General features: G+C 44.0%; 1 protein-coding gene across 1 annotated transcript in view; it reads left to right on the top strand.

Annotated features, from left to right (window-relative positions):
- Positions 1-21,232, top strand: part of LOC106588247 (histone-lysine N-methyltransferase 2B) — a 62,622-nt gene extending 41,390 nt beyond the window's left edge. The window contains 16 exon segments of the mRNA XM_014177065.2: positions 8,836-8,970; positions 9,372-9,530; positions 9,758-9,875; positions 11,324-11,402; positions 11,677-11,840; positions 12,073-12,231; positions 12,488-13,071; positions 13,073-14,931; positions 15,092-15,199; positions 17,161-17,315; positions 17,470-17,601; positions 17,827-18,079; positions 18,304-18,417; positions 18,520-18,603; positions 18,733-18,862; positions 19,144-21,232. Of these exon segments, the coding sequence (XP_014032540.2) occupies positions 8,836-8,970; positions 9,372-9,530; positions 9,758-9,875; positions 11,324-11,402; positions 11,677-11,840; positions 12,073-12,231; positions 12,488-13,071; positions 13,073-14,931; positions 15,092-15,199; positions 17,161-17,315; positions 17,470-17,601; positions 17,827-18,079; positions 18,304-18,417; positions 18,520-18,603; positions 18,733-18,862; positions 19,144-19,419 (4,509 nt within the window). The 3' untranslated portion in view covers positions 19,420-21,232.
- Positions 21,233-21,682: the final 450 nt, after the last annotated feature.

The following is a 21,682-nucleotide window of genomic DNA, read 5'->3' as shown; positions in this document are numbered from 1 at the left end:
CAAATGGTCTGAATACTTTTGTCAGCTGGTGATTATCAAGCAAATAACTGTCAGTCTCACGGTAATTTACCGTTTAATTAACATAAACACATTTACCATCTCCTGGCTTCCACACACAGCCTACAAGCCACTGATGCAGACCTTTGGAACATCTACCTTTTTTTTTTTTTTTTTTTAAGTCTAATAAATCCATGTAATATAGCCTACACCTTCACAATAAATCAATTTATTTTAGACAGGTCTAAAGAAGCATGATATGAAGAAAATGTAGTCTTATTTCAGAACAGAATTTGCATACTCTGAGTTGTCCTGATGTGGCTTTGCCAAATGCCTGTGGGCTTCACTAGTTCATTTAGCAGACAAGTTTTGCTTAGAATTGCGTGGCATAATTTTATATTATAGTATGAAGAATAAAATTGAACAAAGCTGAATAAAATAAAGGATATTTTCTTCAAACGATTTGAGGTAGTGCACACATGCGGCTATTCTGTGTTGAGTGCTTAACAAAGAAATAGGTGTTCCTATATTCTTTCTTTAGTTACATTAATTACTTTAGTTGTTCTACAAACGTTGGACTATATGTTTAGATTTTTTTAATACATTGTAATGCTGCATGATGCGACTATGATTTGAAAAAAGTCACTTGAAAGGTTTTTATTTGACATTTATTTAACCAGGTAGGCCAGTTGAGAACAAGTTCTCATTTACAACTGCGACCTGGCCAAGATAAAGCAAAGCAGTGCGACACAAACAACACAGAGTTACACATGGAATTAACAAACGTACAGTCAATAACACAATAGAGAAGTCTATATACAGTGTGTGCAAATATTAGGTAAAATTAGGGAGGTAAGGCAATAAATAGGCCGTAGTGGTGAAGTAATTACAATTTTGCAATTAAACACTGGAGTGGTAGATGTGCAGAAGATGAATGTGCAAGTTGAGATACTGGGGTGCAAAGGAGAAAAAAAAACAATACGGGGATGAGGTAGTTGGATGGGCTATGTACAGGTGCAATGATCTGTAAGCTGCTCTGACAGCTGATGGCTTTACCTACCTGGAGCCAGTGGGTTTGGTGATGAATATGAAGCGAGGGCCAGCCAACAAGAACATACAGGTCACAGTGGTAAATGGGTTTTGGTGACAAAATGGATGGGACTGTGATAGACTGTTTCCAATTTGCTTGAAAGGCATGAGCTCTGCTTTGTTTTTTTGCGCAGGCTGTACACACTTCATCAGTCACTCATTCACAATGAGACAAGCACTTCACTGCGGCATTCCGAGGTGCATGTTGAAGATATTGGAAGAACTGTCCACATTTACTTTTCGTCAGCCATCAAGATGAGTAGGTCTAGCGAACAGCAAAAGCACTAGTTTATGTCAATCTACTATCCCTCATAATAAAAAAGTAGGCCCAAATTAATACACCCACCAGCATTTTTACGCGATGTGGCTGACACAACAGATCAGAACGTTTAGCTTCAAATGTTGATAAACTATTAGGCTATTTCTTTGCATTATAAGCGCAGCAATGCGCACATGGTAGTAGGCTATAAGTGTGAATGTTCTATTAGCAAGAAAACACCATTATCAAAAGTGACTGCAAATGCAATTATGCATCTAATGCATTTATTATGAAGGTGCATTTTTATGGTGAAAATTATCTTCCCCAAACTTGAAACTCATGTGCTGCTTATGCCAGTTAGGCTCTACACCCCTTGCAAAGTGGATTGTGCTTAATTTTAAGAAGTTATTTGGCCACTTTAGTTGTGATACAAACCTTAACACATATATGCCTATCGGAGAGGTTACATGAGGTGTGCGACCAATGATTAGAAAAATTGGCAGCAAAAAGGCATTCACAAGTGATAGGCTAATATTAGCACCCATCAGACTATTCTTGATTTAATCTGGTCTTATACTAAATAATATCTGTGTGAAATGTTTTATTTCGAATGAACCGTTATTATGCACCTGTATCGAAACAGGCAGCGGGAAAAAATACATGTCATCTATGCACTTAAAAAGTGAATGGAGAACACTTTTCCCTGTGGTTTATTTTTATGCCAGCCAGGTAGGCTATACTCCTGTTGTAAAGATTAAATAATGTGCTTAATATTAGGAAGGTTGATAAATAAATATAGTAGGCCTAGTCTATAGAAAGGTGATGGGATCTTCCTCTTTTTAATAAAGTCCATCACTCTGTTCTCGCACGCAATTGCATAGCCTATAGAAATGTTGCCCAACATGAGCTCATGGGCTCTCATGAAGTGTTTGATTAGATTTCCCATTACATTTGCATTGATGTCAGAGTGATTAGAGGGACAATAGAGTGCTGACTACCAGGTACCAGGCAGTTAGCAAGTTTGGTAGGCTACTAATGACCAGCAGCATTGCTTGGAGAAGCCTAATTACAGTGGCTAAATGATCACGTGAATTTGACTGCCTTCATGACTCGTGACTGCCGGTGTGGCAGTAATATGGTCACCGCAACAGTCCTATTCACACCCCTTGACCTTTTCCAATTTTAGTTGTATTTTTTTTTTTCGATTTAAATTGAGTTTTTTGGTCACTGGCCTACACACAATACCCCATAATGTCCAAGTGGAATGATGTTTTTAGGACATTTTTACAAATTAATAAAACATTTAAAGCTGAAATGTCTTGAGTTCAAGATTAAAAATGAACTCGTTCTGTGTGCAATAATGCTTTTTAACATTATTTTTGAATGACTACCTCATCTCTGTACCCCAGACATACAATTATCTGTAAGGTCCCTCAGTCGCGCAGTGAATTTCAAACACAGATTCAACCACAGATACCAGGGAGGATTTCCAATTACACGTTGGATCACCACAACACCACAACAATACAAAACAGTTTAATGGCTGTGAAAGGAGAACTGAAGATGGATCAACAACTTTACATTTTAGTCATTTAGCAGACGCTCTTATCCAGAGCGACTTACAGTAGTGAATGCATACATTTCACTTTTTTGTACTGGCCCCCCGTGGGAATTGAACCCACAACCCTGGTGTTGCACACACCATGCTGGCGTTGCAAACACCATGCTCTACCAACTGAGCCACATAACCTATTTGACAGAGTGAAAAGAAGGAAGCCTGTACAGAATAAAAAATATTCCAAAACATGCATCCTGTTTGCAGCAAGGGACTAAAGTAATACTGCAAAAAAACTGTGGCAAAGAAATGTACTTTTTGTCCTGAATACAAAGTGCTGTGTTTGGGGCAAATACAGCACATTACTGAGTACCACTCTCCGTATTTTCAAGCATAGTGATGGTTGCATCATGTTATGGATAAGTTTGTAATTGTTAAGGACTGGGGAGTTTTTCAGGATAAAAAATAAACTGAATGAATCTAAGCACAGGCAAAATCCTAGAGGAAAACCTGGCTCAGTCTGCTTTCCACCACACAATGCAAGATGAATTCACATTTCAGCAGGACAATAACCTAAAACACAAGGCCAAATCTACACTGGAGTTGCTTACCACGAAGACATTGAATGTTCCTGAGTGGCCAAGTTACATGGCAAGACCTAAAAATGGTTGTGTTGCAGTGATCAACAAGCAATTTGACAGAGCTTGAATAATTTGGAAGAATAATGGGTAAATGTTGCACAATTACAGGTGTGGAAAGCTCATGACTGACTCCAAAAGACTCTCAGCTGTAATCACCACCAAAGGTGTTTCTACAAAGTTTTGACTTTTCAATAAATTTGCAACTATTTAAAAAAACAAAAACATTTTCACTTTGTGATAATGCGGGTATTGTGTGTAGATGGGTGAGATTTTTGGTTTGATATAATCCATTTTGAATTCAAGCTGTAACACAAAATGTGGAATAAGTCAAGGGATATGAATACTTTCTGAAGGCACCGTAACTGGACATCCATTCGATGTACGTGCGTAAAGCTCACACGGGGCATGTAACCTCTTTTGCTCTTCAGAAACAAAATGAACAGGCAAAAATTGAAATGGTTTAAAGCTAAGGACCTGCAGGTTATAGCCATGAAAAGGCCACATTTGGACGCAATATCACCTTACATTCGCTGAGTGCGGGAAGTGTGTACGGATAACAGCCTTCCCTGTGGCTCAGTTGGTAGAGCATGGTGTTTGCAACGCCAGGGTTGTGGGTTCAATTCCCACGGGGGACCAGTAGGAAAAAAAAATAAAAAATTTATGAAATGTATGCATTGACTACTGTAAGTCGCTCTGGATAAGAGCGTCGGCTAAATGACTAAAATGTAAATGTAAAAATGTATAATGCGTGTAGGTCCCCAACGCGTTCAGCTGAGGCCAGAGCTATGCTATGCTATCCCCAACGCGTTCAGCCGAGGCCAGAGCTATGCTATCCTAAGCTATGCTATCCCCAACGCGTTCAGCCGAGGCCAGAGCTATGCTATCCTAAGCTATGCTATCCCCAACGCGTTCAGCCGAGTCCAGAGCTATGCTATCCTAAGCTAAGCGGCAAAGTTTTGTAGAAGAGGATCTTAAGATCCAGAGGCTTGAAGGGGGAAGCACACAGTTTCTCCAAAACCAGAGGCAAGTCTCATTTGGGCGGTCTGAGACGATGTACACCTTTCAGTAACCGCGCAAACGGGGTGGGCCTCCGGTGTAGCTCTGTCAATTCCCACGTGAAACACTGAGATAGCGGCCATGTACACTTTTAAAGTGGAGAATACCCGTCCCTGCTCAAAAAGCTCCTGTAGGACATAAGGATATCCCTCACAGAGCACCGAAAAGGAACAATCCCTTTATCTTGACCACAGCTCAAACGCTTGCCATTTATATGCATACAGCTCTCTCATGGAGGGTGCCCTTGCAGACTGAATGGTAGCAATAACATTCGGAGGTAAACCTCTTGTCATCAGATTGGCCATGCCCATAGGAATAAGATTTCTGCCCTGTGCGCCTGGGACAACAGGTCCCTGCACAACGGGAGTGGCCACGGGTCCCCGCCTATAAAGCGAATGACCTCAGCGAACCATGGCTGCCATTGGTGCCAGAGCCGCCTCCACCAAAATATTTGAGGTGAGAGGGACAAGCTAAACGGGAGGACCAAAAACTTGTAGGGTGTCACCCCGTAATGGAACCTCCAAAACTTTCTGTGACTGGGGCACATGAAAGTACGCTTCCATTAGGTTGATGGTGAACAAATCGCTGGGACGCACAGACCGTAATAGCCTCTGATTTGTGAGAATTTTGAATGTGTGAACTCTGAGATGCTTGCTGAGGACCCGGGCGTAAAGTCCCGACCCCTTTCCAGAACCAGGAAATACTGGCTGTACCAGCCGTCCTGGATCCGACATAGAAATCGTATTGCCCGCGTCTGGAGACGGGAGGATATTCCCTCCCTCAAACCGGGCACTGAGGCCTCCGAAACAGTCAACATTTTGACGTCGCTGAAGCATGGGGGAAACGCAAGAAATTGTAGCCTGTACCCTGACGTCAATGTTCGCATGATCCAGAGCAACGCTGCGCATGCAGGCCATTGGTTGGAGCCGACAGCGAGCCTCCCGTCAAGTGTAGACTGGGAGATATTGGTTATTTTTCCCTTTCCACCGCTCTCAACCACCACGTGTATAAATGTGGAGAAGGGACATTTTTCATTGTACCCACATGTGGGAGATGCAACACTTTTGTCACATATGAACAATGTGGAACTTTCGGTTGACACAACTGTTTATGTGCCAAGGTTTGCCTGAAGCCCGGTCCACTCTGGGTTCAGGGGCTCTGGCAATCAGTGAAGTACCCCGATTTGCAGTGCCCCTTGGGGGTACTTCGGTCACAACGAACGTCAGTCGGTTTAGGCGGTAAGATGCGTCCCAATAACCGGCTGGCACCCAGCACTGGACAGCACCCATTAAACATTTACCCAGGAGAAAACCGCTATCATGAAGGTTGTCATAGGTACCGGTGCCACAGCACCTTGTAACCCAGCTGGAAAAGGGACAGACTGCTCTGAAAAACCGATCCCTTCTGTGGTAAGATGGGTGATTTGTAATTGAATTTAATTCACAGGAATGCAACCAATCGCTTATAGAACCTATAACCTGTGTCACTAAGCACCTCATAGGGACTAGTGATCTACAGGCACGAATCAGCAATGAATCCAAGTAGTGAGCCACCTATGGGTGAGTGCCCCCTTGTGGACTGAGAGCAAATCTGCCAATTTATAATTATCACCCTGGGAGATTGATATAACCCTTGAACCCTGTGAACACCAAGGAACGCAGGATAACAGAGGGGGTTTTAAAAATTGACGAGCTTCCAAAATAAGCTGTGCTTCCGTGAAACTGTTTAGCCTGGATGAAGCCCAGTCCCTTTTGGGCACAGGGGTAGGGCTGAGCGATATGGCTTAAAAATCATATTTAATAAAAAAAAAAAAATGTATGGGCTATTCACGATATACATCTAGATTTGTTTGTTTTCTCTAAATAAGTTTTGTTGTACTATTTTAAAGGTCAAATGCACTGCATATCGAACAGTCGTCAATCATCAAATGTATTCAAGGCTTGTGAAATTATACCTAGGCTATAAGCTTTCCACAACCATAAAACCCACTAATGTCATTATTTTATCAAAATACACTGAACAAAAATATAAAAGCAAATTGCAACAATTTCAATTTTTTTACTGAGTTACTGTTTATATAAGGAAATCAGTCAATTGAAATAAATGTATTACGCCCTAATCTATGTATTTCACATGACTGGGAATATAGGTATGCATCTGTTGGTCACAGATACCTTTAAAAAAAGGTATAGGCGTGGATCAGAAAACCAGTTAGTATCTGGTGTGACCACCATTTGCCTCATGCAGCGATACACATTTCCTTCACATAGAGTTGATCAGGCTGTTGATTGTGGCCTGTGGAATTGTGTTCCACTCTTCAATGGCTGTGCGAAGTTGCTGGATATTGGTGAGAACTGGAACACACTGTCGTACACGTCGATCCATTGCATCCCAAACATGCTCAATGGGTGACATGTCTGGTGAGTATGTAGGCCATGGAAGAACTGGGACATTTTCAGCTTCCAGGAATTGTGTTCAGATCTTTGCGACATGGGGTTGTGCATTATCATGTTGAAAAATAAGGTGATGGCGGCGGATGAATGGCACGACAATAGGCCTCAGGATCTCATCACGGTATCTCTGTGCATTCAAATTGCTATTGATAAAATGCAATTGTGTTCGTTGTCCATAGCTTATCCCTGCCCATACCATAACCCCACTGCCACCATGGGGCACTCTGTTCACAACGTTGACATCAGCAAACCGCTCGCCACACAACGCCATCTACCCGGTACAGTTGAAACCGTGATTCATCCGTGAAGAGCACAATTCTCCAGGGTGCCAGTTGCCATCGAAGGTGAGAATTTGCCCACTGAAGTCGGTTAAGACGCCGAACTGCAGTCAGATCAAGATCCTGGAGAGGACGACAAGCACACAGATGAGTCTCCCTGAGATGGTTTTGACAGCAGAAATTCATTGATTGTGCAAACCCACAGTTTCATTAGCCTTCCGGGTGGCTGGTTACAGATGATCCCGCAGTTGAAGAAGCTGGATGTCGAGATCCTGGGCTGGCGTGGTTATACATGGTCTGTGGTTGTGAGGCCAGTTAACCGGCCTGCCAAATACTCTAAAGCTGTCGGAAGTGGATTATGGTAGAGAAATCAACATTCAATTCTCTGGCAACAGCTCTGGTGGACTTTTCTGCAGTCAGCCTGCCAATTGCACGCTCCTTCAACTTAAGACATCTGTGGCACAGTGTTGTGTGACACAACTGCATGTTTTAGAGTGGCCTTTTATTGTTCCCAGCACAAGGTGCACCTGTGTAACCATTATGCTGTTAAATCAGCTTCTTGTAATGCCGCACCTGCCAGCTGGATGGTTTATCTTGGTAAAGGAGAAATGCTCACAAACAGGGATGTAAACAAATTTGTGTACAAAATTTGATAGAATGGAAAATTGTGAATGCTTATGGAACATTTCTGGGATCTTTTATTTCAGTTCATGAAACATGGGACCAACACTTTACATGTTGTGTTTATATTTTTGTTAAGCATAATTCAATATATCGCCCAGCCCTACACAATGGGCTCTGGCAATGGCTGACGTAGCACCCTGTTTGGCCGTAACCAAACGACCCAATCCATCTCCGCGTCCTGTAGCCGAGGTACAGGCACCTGGGAGAGGAAGTCATTATCGTTAAAGAGCCCCTTAAAGAATGCTACACGTTTGTCAAGAGAACCTGCGCTGCGAACTAGTAGGGGAACTGTGCAAGCCGTCTTCTAATCTCGCACACAAACGGATTGGGGGTTGGGGGGCACGCTCTACCACTAAGGGACAGTTTAGTTGGCACAAAGTAAGATTGTCTCGTTCCAATTGTTTGTTTTACTAGCATGAAATGTTCCTGTTCACACCAAGGTGAAGAGCGGAATAACTGAAAGAGTGAATCTGAGTCTTACGCTTACCACCTGTGGAAGGAGGGGCTTCCAGCGAGGCGCAGATTTCATTGGCCTTGTCAGGAGTGATTGTAGATTCTTCAACCGAACACCCCATAGTATGTTGTACTGAAGTTAACTGACTGAAAGGGAACACATTTCAACTAGTCAACTAGTCATCAAGCACTTGACTAGTTGAATTACGTGTGTGCTTTTATGCAGCTACAACAAAATGTATTCTATTTGGGAGTACTCAAGGACCGGAGTTGTGAAACAATTCTATAGTACATCATTCCCACAGTAATGGTATTACCAGCTATTGTCTCAGGTCCGTTCTAAATCTGAATGTCCTCGTCTTTATTTTAGGACGCGGGCAGACTGCTGTACCTGGGGCAGAACGAGTGGGCCCACGTTAACTGCTGCCTGTGGTCCGCTGAGGTGTACGAAGACAACGGAGCTCTGCTCCAAGTACACAGTGCTGTCTCCAGGGGGCGTCACATGGTAGGAATGCATAGAAATTCACCATAGTTGCATCTCAAATGGCAACATGTTCCCTATAAACTGCACTACTTTTGACCAGGGTCCTATATAGTGGACTATTTTTGACCAGAACCCATGGTTTACTATGTAGGGAATAGGGTGACATTTCATACACCTCCCACATATCAAAGCTGGAGTACATCCTTACCCGATAGGCTTTGTATTCAGGCATAAGTATTAAGTTGTCCGTTTCTAATATTGTCATAAGATATCAACTTTATTGTTCCAAAGAGAGAATTGTCAAGTCTGTTATGCCCATTTAGTTATGAGAATGTTTACTCTTCAGGGACTTTTCCGTTAGTCTTTCTCATTCATTGTTTTCTTTCCTCTCCTTGCACTCATTCCACCTTCCTTCCCTACAGCGCTGTGAGCGTTGTGGCCAGGCGGGGGCGACAGTGGGCTGCTGTCTCTCGTCCTGTCAGAGTAACTACCACTTCATGTGCGCCCGTGCCCGCAACTGTTTCTTCCAGGAGGACAGGAAGGTCTTCTGCTCCAGGCACCGCGACCTCGTCAGTGAGAAGGTGAACCTTTTATATATGGGCTAATGAGGAACACACACACACACATAAACAAACATATAGTTGTCTTTCCAACCTTGAGCACCACCACTTTCACTGTGACTTGTCAGCAGCATTCAAACTTCACACCTGGTGACTTATTGTGTAGCATTAGGGCCAATGTTATGTCTCAGGACACACCCATACACCTACTGCTCAGGATTTACGCTCCCGTTTCCCCTCTTCTCCAGATGGTGTCTGGGAATGGGTTCGAAGTTCTCCGGCGGGTCTACGTGGACTTCGAAGGGATCAGCCTCCGTCGGAAGTTTCTGACTGGCCTGGAGCCAGAGTCTATAAATATGACCATTGGTGTGTATGGTACATCCCCAACGGCACCCTATTCCCTATGTAGTGCAGTACTTTTAACCCTTTACACTCGTGGGAATTGGCCTATATGGATGGGGATAAATTGAAATATTTTTTACTTACAGAAGAAATATGGAAAGCATATGCATAACCATGGTAGCAATTAAAAGGGAACAGTTTGGAGATTATGGGCAGATTATTAGACTAAAAATGAGGACACTGCAGTTCACCTAACACAAGACTGAATCCAAACATTACACTGTTGATATTATGTGCATTTTACAGTTACTGTACTTTTCGCCACATTTGTTGATAACGAAATCTCAAAATACTATGGATACGTTCAGTAACTTAATATGAATATTCTTTCAAAATTTGGGGTAGGTTCAACATAAGACAAAAAAATGCCAAGGGTTTGAGTGAGGTTAAACTGGTGTCTCCAAGTGGCCACACCTCCAAAGTGTACACAGTTCCTTAGAAAATTCAAGGCACATTTATGACTTAAAGAAGAGTCAACTATAAGGTGCTTTTTTTGAGCTCTTCTAGCTGTGCCGTTGAGGAACTAGAGCAAACACACTTGTAGTTGTTTTGTTTGGAACACAGCTCTGCATCCCTGCCGTCACATAGTTACTGTTGTTTATGCAATCCAAAAACTGTCCATTATAAATTGCTATCTGGGTCATTTGAATGCTTGTTCTATTATCAACATGACTAGCTAGATCTTAGTGTTAAGCTTTCACAAGGCAACTCAGAGAAGCAGATCGTAATTTTGGTGCGCATAGAATGGAGTCAGGAGTGCATTCAGATGCGTGGTCCGCTGCAAATTTGCTTCACAATACAGAAAACGGCTCATTTGGTTAAGGACAAGCCAGGGTAAAACGCCATGTCATCAAACATACATCAAACATAGTGGTCGTAAACGTTGACTCTGTACATTTCATGAGTTTATATGGAAATGTGAAGTGCACATTAAGACTTGCTTGTATGACACAAAAGCGGTATTTATTTTAATCCTCTACGTCTCATCTTTCAAAACACATAGTCCTCTTAATTTACAGCAAAACCTCTTGTTGCACGCAGTGCTCAAGTTCAGAACTGCTGTCAGTCAAAACCTGTAAAGCAGAGACCCTGAGCTCTGACGTATAGCATGTTACTTTATAGCCACTTCGTTCCAATGTAGGAACATATCATTTTCAACCCATATACGGGTATGAGTGTAAAGGGTTAACAAGAGCCCCGGGCTCTGGTCAAAAGTAGTGCACTACATAGGGAATAGGGTGAGATTGGGAACAAAGCCTATGTCAATGCGCTCTCTGCTTTTGATTTGGAAGGTGTGACCCATATGCTGTAAAAGTATGGCCAGTAAGGGATTTATATTACTGCCAACAATCATTCCCCTTTTTACATGTGAAACCCTCTGAAACTATCCATCTGTCTCCTTCTATATCCAGGCTCTCTGCAGATCAACAGGCTGGGTGTGCTGACTGAACTATCAGCCAATGGAGCGAGGTTGTGTCCTGTGGGCTATCAGTAAGTGGCCAATAATCCACGTGACCAGACATCGACAGCATCCATTTTGATTCCTGTTGAATAATCCATATCTGAATTATGTAATCAGGGTTGTCATTGTCTAATTTAATATACTGTTAATATAAGAAATTAATGGCCGTATAAAACTCCTGAGTTACTTTGTAGGATAGCTTCCCTCGAGTTAATTTTAGAAGGATATTGGGTTGTTTATATATTTTACTTTACTCACCTTTTTCCTCTTCTCCTTCCCCTCCCTCCCTCTTCCTCCGTCCAGGTGCTCTCGGCTGTACTGGAGCACAGTGGACCCTCGTCGGCGCTGTAAGTACACCTTTAAGGTGACAGAGGTGTGTTCTCCACTCCCAGAGAAGCCAGGGGAACCACTGTGGTGGGACCAGGAGGAGAACCGAACCATAGCCCACAGCCCCAGCTACTATCAAGGTCAGGAAACCCATACACCTAACCTGCCCCTATCTGGTAGTAGGGTGGAGCACTACAATGGATAACCTTGATGTCCCCTATTTTATATTTGTTTATTTTCTATTGAAATAAATAACAGAAGGATAAGTATAACAACTTAAGTACATGGGGATCGTACAATATTTTCTATTCAAAAGGGACAATCTACTAATTCTCAAAAGTAAATAATGCTCCTTTTTTGTTCCTTGACCAGAAATGGATATTCCAGAGCCTGTGATGAGTCCTCCGCCCATTGAGGTATCTCCCAGCACAACCCCGTCTCCCCTGAAACAGGAGCCTGGGGCCAAAACCCCTAGTTACTCACAAACCAGGAGACCAGCAGGAGGAACATCTCGACCTCTTCCCTCCCCAGGTAACACCACTCCCTTAGACATTAAGTTTGATATCAATACCAGTTTATATTAGTTTCATATCTAAGTCAGTTAACAGTGAAATATCTGCTTTATTGAGGAATGTTTTTACTCAATATGATATGTTGTCTTACCTAGCAACCTTAAATTGAATAAACGAAGTCCCTTATGATAAGAGAGTTTGCTAAATGACCTCAATGTAAAATGTTAATATTACTTTTCTGCCATGACACTGACTGGTGATCCTCTTCTCTCTAGGGAGTGCCATGTCCAAATCCCACCACATCTTGACTCTCAGAGACCTGGACGATACCCGCCGGCCACGTCGCCTGTCTCTGAGCTGCCACTCAGGGGACTCCTCCTCCCCCACCGACGGCCTCGCGGGACCAATGACGCTCCGTTCAGGGGGCACCCTCCACCCCAGGTCCCTCCCCTTCAGTTGCCCTCCCAGAACCAGCGAAAACCTCCTGAGTTCCCCTCGGCAAGTACGACCTCTCGCTGGCTCCTCCAGCTGGGGCTCCCCTCCCTTGTCCCCCTCCAGTCTTACCCACCCTTTCTCCCTGCGGCCTGGCGCCGCCGGCAGCCCCCCCTCCAACCTCCATCTGGCCTTCCGCCACTCCTCCAGGATCAGACAGCCATTCAAAATCCGAACTCCAGTGTCCGCTGAGGTGCCACAATACTTCTTAGCTTCATCTGAGCCAGAGAAAGCAGTGGTGGCACCCTCAAACGGGATCACATTGACAGCAAATAACATGGAGGAAGACACAGACATCGGCCCCCCTGATGTCGGATCAGGACTTGCCCTTCACAACATTCGACGTGGCGGACGCAGACGTGGCGGTGGCCTCAGTGCTAAACGCCAAGCTGGAGTTTGACGAGGCCTTGCTGAATGAGACTGTGGCGCTTCACTGTGGAGGGTCCCATACAGGTGGAGGAGATATGGAAGAGGAGGAGGCACTAGAGGAGGAGACCCAGACTCAGGGTAGGGACAACATGGACGCCAACAACAAGGCTCCAGTATTCACCAAAGCCATGGCCTCTAAAGATGATCTGGAGAACGGTTCCTCAGACGAGGACATGGATCACTACTTGAAGTTCTCTCGTACGGTGGTGTGCGAAGCCTCCAAGGACTCAGGGCAGGAAGGTCTCCCCCTCCCCCCACCACTTCCTACGTCTCAGTCCATTGCTCAGCTTGACGGAGCGGATAATGGCTCTGAGAGTGACTCGAGTGAGGCTACCGGCGATCAGGAAGAAACTCAGGAAGAGGGGAAGAGTGGGGAAGCTCAGGGGGCTGACAGTCAAGAAGTGTTTGAAACCTGTGACCCAAATAACGACATGTCTATTGAAGAGGAGGTTCTGATGGACTCTGACCAAACGGAATCCCAGAATGAGGTTCTTCTGGACCCAAGTAGTGGCCATTTTGTTTCAGCTGACGACGGCACCAGAGTGTACCTGGCTAATAATAAAAAAGCAGCTCTTGATGACAGCGATAGTGACAGCTCTGGCTCCTCTACAGATTCTCTCGTTGGAGTGGACGACGAAATGGGAGACCCAGACTTCGAGCCGGAACCCAAACCCAAACCCAACACAAAACATCCTGTAAAAACCATCAAAGTCATGCAACGCCCTAGTCCTGTGAGCATGAAAACTATTCCTCCTAAACCCACACCAACACAGAAGAAAATCATCAGGGTCTCCCTACCTTCTGCACCTGCTCTGCCTCTGAATGTAGCCTCCTCTTCCCCACCCATCGTTGTTCGAACCGTTCCAAGGACAGTCCCCTCCACCGCCTTCCCGACCCCGTTTGTAATAAACGGCATGAACTCTATACCCTTACAGACAGGGGCCACTAGGGGCAGAGCTATCGCTATCCGCTTGGCCACCCCCAGACAAGAAGCTCAGCAGCAGCTGACGGCCACTATTCTGTCTGGTGCCTCCAACTCAGCCCCGTCCCCGCAAGTTCTGCTTGTCAACCGTCAAGGTCAGATTCTGATGAAAGATCCAAATACCAACACCTTCCAGACGGTCAGCACCAGTTCTCCTTCCTACAGCCGCATCAGCCAGATCGCCAAGATGATCCACAGCAGTGGTGCCCTGCCGCGGGCACTTCCCCAGGTTGTGGTCGTACCCTCTACATCATCACCCTCACCACGGACAACAGTCTTTCATAGTTCACATCTCATCACCACTAACAGAAACAACACCACCACATCAACCACCATCTCTAACAGAAACATCACACCAGCAAGCAACACCAATCTCCTGATCAGGGCCCCACAGAGTTTGCATGATGGGCGAGTGCTGGTCCAAGCCATGCCTGTGACGAGTGGAGCAAAACCAGTGAGGGTCAAGTGCGTCTCTGTGCCCGGCAACCAGGCCCAAGCTATTTTAGACAGAGCCATGGCTACTCATCGTGAGCCCTCTCGGATACGGCCTAATATCCTCAGGGTGAGCCCATCTCAGCTGAGCCCATCCCAGTTCCAGGTCCACCCTTTCCTCAACAAACTCCAGTCCCCTGTAGCCATCTCTGCCGCTCCTGGACAGATGCTCCGTCACGAGCCGGCCATCGTACCCGAGTCCCAGTCCCAGGTCCGCGTTAAGAGAGTGTCCTCCGTCGCTGAGCGTCCCGGCAAGAAGAAATGCAAGACTGATTTCCTCCCTCAGTTGCCCTCTAGTGACGTGGATGACCTAGATGGCAGCAGGTAAGGCAGAGTACCATATCTACGATATGAGATTTATTGTTTCTTCTTTAACTTTTTAATGTTGTAACCCTGATTGCACTACACATTTTCCAATTTGGACAATTAAAGATATTGATTGATAGATTTCTACTGACTAAGAGTCACTGTTTTCTTCACACAGAAATAGTGGCGTTCGAATCAAAGCCCCAACAATGAAAGATGTGCTGGATCTGGACCAGGAGAAAGTTGAGCTCAAGGTCATCCCACCACCAGAACCTGAGAATATCAGGTTAGTTTCTTCTGAAATGTGACCGTAGCAAGATGGATGCCAGAAATACACACTGCAAGGTTCATTTTAAATCCCCAAATAATTTTATAATGCATAGGTACGGAGAGCCTTAGTGGTCATGGTGAAGGAAAAGTACAGCTAGACTAATCCGTTCCCTCTGGGGTTTTATTCGTTCCCTCAGGGGGTTTTATTCGTTCCCTCTGGGGGTTTTTATTCGTTCCCTCTGGGGGTTTTTATTCGTTCCCTCTGGGGATTTTATTCCTTCCCTCAATATAAAAATGTATTCCCTCAATTTATTTTTTTCTCCCTGAATATCAAAAGTTGCTCCCTCAATTTTATTAATCCATTCCCTCAATTGTTTAATTTGTTCCCTTGGCTCTCCCCTGCAGATTCGAGCACATGTCCTTATCATGAATTGATCAGAGCTCATTGAATTCTACTTCAATCTGGGCTTGAAATGAATCTAATCAAAGTTTATTAGTTGCGTACACAGATTTACAGATGCTATCGTAAGTGCAGCGAAATGCTTGTTTCAACAAAGATTTTATTTTTGTTTGAATATGAACCTCACTCTTTTACTGCCTTTTTAGTCCCCTTTCAGAACCATGACTGACTTGATAAATGATGGTTCAAATGATAAGCTACTCCTGACTCCTTGAGGATTTGTGTAGCCTAGGCTTGTAAGAATGGCATTCTCCTTATGTAGGCCTACCACAGTCCTATTCCCACTTGGCAGATAACATACTTCAGCCTAAATGTAATTATATTTAGTTAATTACATGCTTCACGTGGTGATGATCACTGACCATTCAACAGCTTATTTCCAGTTTGTGTTTTCATAGGGGCAAATAATGGTGTGCAAAACCCATTAATTAGGCAAAGTAATTTCAATAGCCTGAAAAGCCTGGAGCCTTGCTAGCAGTCATAACTGAATGATGCAAACCAAATACACTTTGTGCAAACTCCGATTCATGCCACTTATACAACATGAACATTGTCCATTTTGCACACCTCTCATCCCTGCAACAGTGTTTCACTGGCCTCATGCATATAGTTAGGGCTATACCTCCAGTAAAACATGGCACCAGCCAAGCGCTTGGATGTGTTTATGATTGTTAACAAGCATGTGACTCAAAGGCAGAAGGGAATGGCATGAGAATTTATTGAGCATAATTTCCAAGAGGCTTCGGTGTTAACAGGTGCAATGATGTGCTCTCATCCCTGCGCTAGGCAGGAATTCCGTCTGGCTCTGCTCTATGATCTTAGCTGTTCTATAGCCTGTCTATACTCCGGCGGAGTTCGTTAGCTACCTATCCTAGCTTGGCAATTGGCTAATATCCAGGTGAACGTACTGTCATCGCAACATAGCAAATAGCTATCAGTTTTAGTTATGAACATAGATGGTTTAAAGCGGCTCTGGCTCTATCTGTGCCTGGTTGGCTAAGTCGCTATACAGGTATAGCGAGCAAGATGCCTAGCTAGCAGCTAAATTAGTCAGTCACACACGCATGCAAACACACACACACGCAGCAACATGTTTCTGAATTTCTGGGAAAGGAGTGAAGAGGGCGACAGAATGCCGATTCAGAGGACAATTACATGATTAAGGGAACAAATTCCTAAATTAAGGGAATGGATTAATAAAATTGAAAGAATTACTTTTTATATTGAGGGAATACATTTTTATATTGAGGGAACTAATGAAAAAACATATTAGCCTAGCTGTTTTTGTCTCCACCATGACCCACAAGGGTACATAGGTGCTCTTTTATTAATACAAAAAAAGCTGACGTCTTTTGACTTCAGTCGGTCCGCCAGCACATTTCTTTTTTGGAATGACTCAACCCAGATGAGCACCCCTTTCCATAGAAGCCTTCAGTAGCACAGCAGTATCTCAACTCTATTACACCTTAGTTTTAATTAATTCATATAACACCATGTCTGTGTGTCCTGTCTTCTAGACCACCTCCCATACCTCAGATGGAGCGTCAGCCCAACAGCACTCTACGTCCACCCAGCAGCAGCACCACTCAGAGTAGCAGCAACATCCATGGGAAAACCCACGTGTGGGTCAGCGCGCGCCATGGAGATCTCTCTGACTGGGGCCCCTACTCAGGTGGGCAACCTTGAGCGGTTTTACATATGATTATTTTATATTTTTTCCCATTCAACCAAAAACCCATATTTGAAGTCTTATGAATGATAGAAAATATTTATAATTTCTGATCAATAAAATCTGACTTAACCTTCCTATTCTTAACACCGCTCAGGTTTTAGCTCAGACGACGACACGCCGCCACCTAAACAGGACAAGACCAGGTTCGCCCACAGGAACCAGCCCCACCTGCGCTTTGAAATCACCAGCGACGATGGCTTCCATGTACAGGCAGACAGCATAGAGGGTGAGAATCTCAGCCTAACTACGGAACTAGCTGTAACTTACATAGTTGTAGATATAGCTATTCCTATTTGTATATAAAACCGTTCTCTATGCAGAATCTGTTGTACTGGCTTTTAACTCCTAGACTAGGCTTAATCTGAGTCCAGTGAAATGACCCTATGCACTATAATTATTTTACTTTCTTATTCATATCCTTTTTTTTCTTTCTTGCCTCGCCCTCCCTCAGTGGCGTGGCGAGCGGTGATTGACGGCGTCTTGGAGGCCCGAGCAGGGTTCCATCTGAAGGCTTTGCCCCTCGGCGGGGTGAGCGGGGCGCGGGTTCTGGGCCTGCTCCACGACGCTGTCATCTTCCTACTGGAGCAGCTGCAGGGCGCCGCCGGGTGTAAACAATACCGCTTTCGCTTCCATCGCTACGACACCCCTGACGACGAGCTGCCCATCAACCCCAGTGGCTGCGCCCGCGCTGAGGTCTACTCACGGTAAGAACCAAGCACTGATGTCTGTGGTTAAAATAGGTATGTTGAGGACCGAGCCATCTCGCCATAAGAGCACCATAATGTTATCCCTTAATAGAATGTTGAGGTGATTTTCATTTTGAAGCTTACTGTCAGATTTGTAAAGTCATTGAATCTGAATGTTATAGCCCGAATCCTACATCTCCTGCATTTAAACAAATTCCCTCTCTGCCAATGTCCCCTCACAGGAAGTCAACCTTCGACATGTTCAACTTCTTGGCATCTCAACACAGACAGCTGCCTGACATCATGTCGACGCCATATGACGAGGAGGATGATGACGTCCCACTGAAATCCACCAGGTTAGACAACTCCACAATTACCATTGAGTTAATGCTGTCATTTAATTGTTCTGAGTGAAATAAGTTCTAACCTACAGTATTCTCCATATTCCCATCTCATAGACGAGCCACCAGCACAGAGCTTCCCATGGCCATGCGCTTCAGACACCTGGAGAAGACCTCCAAGGAAGCAGTGGGGGTTTACAGGTAACTAAGAAACTATTTTTAAACGTTCTAATATTATTAGTATTATGATTACTTAGTTTTTTAGGGTAAAATACTTCATACTTACTATTTTTCTCTTTCACTCTTTATTTGATCTTTTCCTTATCCTAGGTCTGAAATTCATGGACGTGGTCTGTTCTGCAAGAGGAACATTGAGGCAGGGGAGATGGTGATCGAGTACGCAGGCAACGTCATCCGTGCTGTTCTCACAGACAAGAAAGAGAAGTACTATGACAGCAAGGTTGGTCAACAACAATCAATGGACCGATCATGTTGAATACAGAGGAAAATACAGCAATGCAAAATATACAGCAATGCATCTAATTCCATTCAATAACTAAATATATTTTTACCATTCGCAATGATACATTTTAATCTGCGCACTTAGATTTTTAACATGCATTCATGGTGTGAGGCTTTTAGTGTATCTTTTGTGTATTGGTGTTTTAATAGCTGGTGCAAACTTTTCCCCTTTGGGTTTTCAATAAAGTACTATCTAAAACCCTCTTATCTCCTCGTCAGGGCATCGGCTGTTACATGTTCCGCATTGATGACTTTGATGTGGTTGACGCCACCATGCACGGCAACGCCGCCCGTTTCATCAATCACTCGTGCGAGCCCAACTGCTATTCACGTGTCATCCTCGTGGACAGCCACAAGCACATCGTCATCTTCGCCCTGCGTAAGATCTACCGGGGCGAGGAGCTCACCTACGACTACAAGTTCCCCATTGAGGATGACGGCAGCAAGCTGCACTGCAACTGTGCCGCCAGGCGCTGCCGCCGCTTCCTCAACTAAAAGACCAACCAAACACACCACGTTGGAGGAGTACTTGAATTCATAGAGGAATATGGAGAGACCAGGAGACGAGGGAAAATGCAATGATATGGCGATAGGAGTGTTGCCAATAAGTACTGATGAATTGGAGCCTCCTCCGTAGTTAGTTTAATTTAAAGTCTGACTGATATGACGCATTTTAATTTAAAAGACTGCCTGGTGAACATTTTTTGGTTCTATCCTACAGCAGGGTTTTCCAAACTCGGTCCTAGGGTCCCCCTGGGTGCACGTTTTGGTTTTTGCCCCAGCTCTGCACAGCTGATTTCAAATAATCAAAGCTTAGTGATAAGTTGGTTATTTGAATCAGCTGTGTAGTGCTAGGGCAAAAATCAAAACGTGCACCCAGGGGGAGCCCCAGGACCGAGTTTCGAAAAACCCTGTCCTAGAGGGCTTCTTGAGCCGCTCCCTCTGTCGCAGAAACCAAAAAGGGCGCCAAATGATACAACACGTTTGTGGTATGAAGAGCTATCAGTGTTTTTGAGACAAAATGTCTACAGCTACAGGCATTTATTCTAGGCCTGCAAGGAACCCAGTTGATTCAGACCTCAGTAATTTCGGACACTGGTGACATTACGCAATCTCATGGTCAACTCGCTTGGTTTGTCTACGTTCTTGACTCAGTCGCCAATGGCCTCTAAAAATGGAGCTAAATATTCCACAGTTGTGGTGCTTATCACTTGGACCAGAAATGTGGTTGGTTATGTACTTCATTTCAGTTGTTTCTCATCAGTCAATTACTCTGTTTTAAAGAGGAATTCCATGTTATTGTAGCTATGACAATAGAAGGCTACATTCAAGTGGAGGCAACTGATTTAAGCACCTTATTTTCCATGGTCATAAGCGCAAGCGTTGCTGTACATAAAAGGCAATACTGACCTGTTAATTGGACAAAGAAAAGCCTGTTTTATTTTTTTACTTTGACCCAAGCCACCTCCAGTAAACATTTTTAGAGCAGCTATATTTTAATTGTCCATTTCGATATTATGGAGACCATTATAACAGTCTGCATCCCAAATTTCCTACATAGTGCACTATTTTTGACCAGGGCCCATAAGGAATAAGGTGACATTTAGGACATAGCCAGAGACTCTTATGAGCATGGGGCAGGTTCAGATTGTTCTTTTTTGAAGGTGCTGATGAAAACTACCCAAAAGTTTGCTTTCACCTATGTTTTTAATGAAATCCCTACATGATTAAAGGTAACCTCAGCGAAATGACATTGCCACGAATAGCAAGACTTCAATCTAACAAAGTGTCTGCACATGTGCACAAGTTCAGTTCACAAGGTTACAGCGTGTTAGCAAGGGCACCAAAACAGTGGCAAAGTTGAACCTCGTTCTTAAGTGCTCTAGTTGTTGCAGAAATTGACCCACTATGCTGTTTACTTTCTGTATCTACATCATATCGCTGAGCCGACCTTTAAACATGTTCTCCACTCGTTTCTCCCCTGTACTTGAAATTAGAATGCCATGCTTTAGATCTGTGAAAACATATCTTGTTGCACCCCTCTAGAAAGAAATAATGAAACATGTTTTTAGTCTGCCAGGTATACTTTTTTTCACTATTGTTTTTGTGCTGTTTTGTTCATGATCTTCCAGACTTTAATATTGGGGAAAGTAATATGGTTTGGGGTGAGGGGAAAAATGCTTTGATAGTACTCTACTCCCTCCCTATCATTTTACAACCCAATTTGTATATGTATTGTTGTATATTGGTATAAATGAATAATCAAAATGCTAATGAAAATAAATAAATATGTGTTGTCAAATATTAACCTGGTTTATATTCGCTACTGAACACCCACTAATTTTAATACAGGGGCATGAAACTTACAGTACAATACCCGGTCAAAGTCTATGTTCAGTTAGTCGTCCTTTATCTTCTCTGTTTTCCCCTCTACTTACCTGACAGTGACACTCCTCTCCCCTGTCCCTCGCGGGTGTACTACCTCTGTGGCTCACCATGACATAAACAAGAGAAGATAATGTTTGGACTCTGTTACAATAACTACTTCAGCCAGTGCTTGAGGTGCTGGAACTCAAGTTTCTGTTTGTTCTAGCCCAAGTCAAGCACTGACTGTAGCATACCACTTAGAATGCATGGCCAATCCAGCTTCATTCTAAGTCATATGCTAATATGGATATTGTAACTTGCTCTTGGTTTCCAACTGGTGCTGTGCTGGCTCGAATGTGCAACCCAATTTAAGGCACTGAGCTGGCTGTGC

Source organism: Salmo salar, chromosome ssa27 (assembly GCF_905237065.1).
Source record: "Salmo salar chromosome ssa27, Ssal_v3.1, whole genome shotgun sequence".
NCBI classification, from domain to species: Eukaryota; Metazoa; Chordata; class Actinopteri; order Salmoniformes; family Salmonidae; genus Salmo; species Salmo salar.
This window is presented reverse-complemented; position numbering and strand designations above follow the sequence as displayed.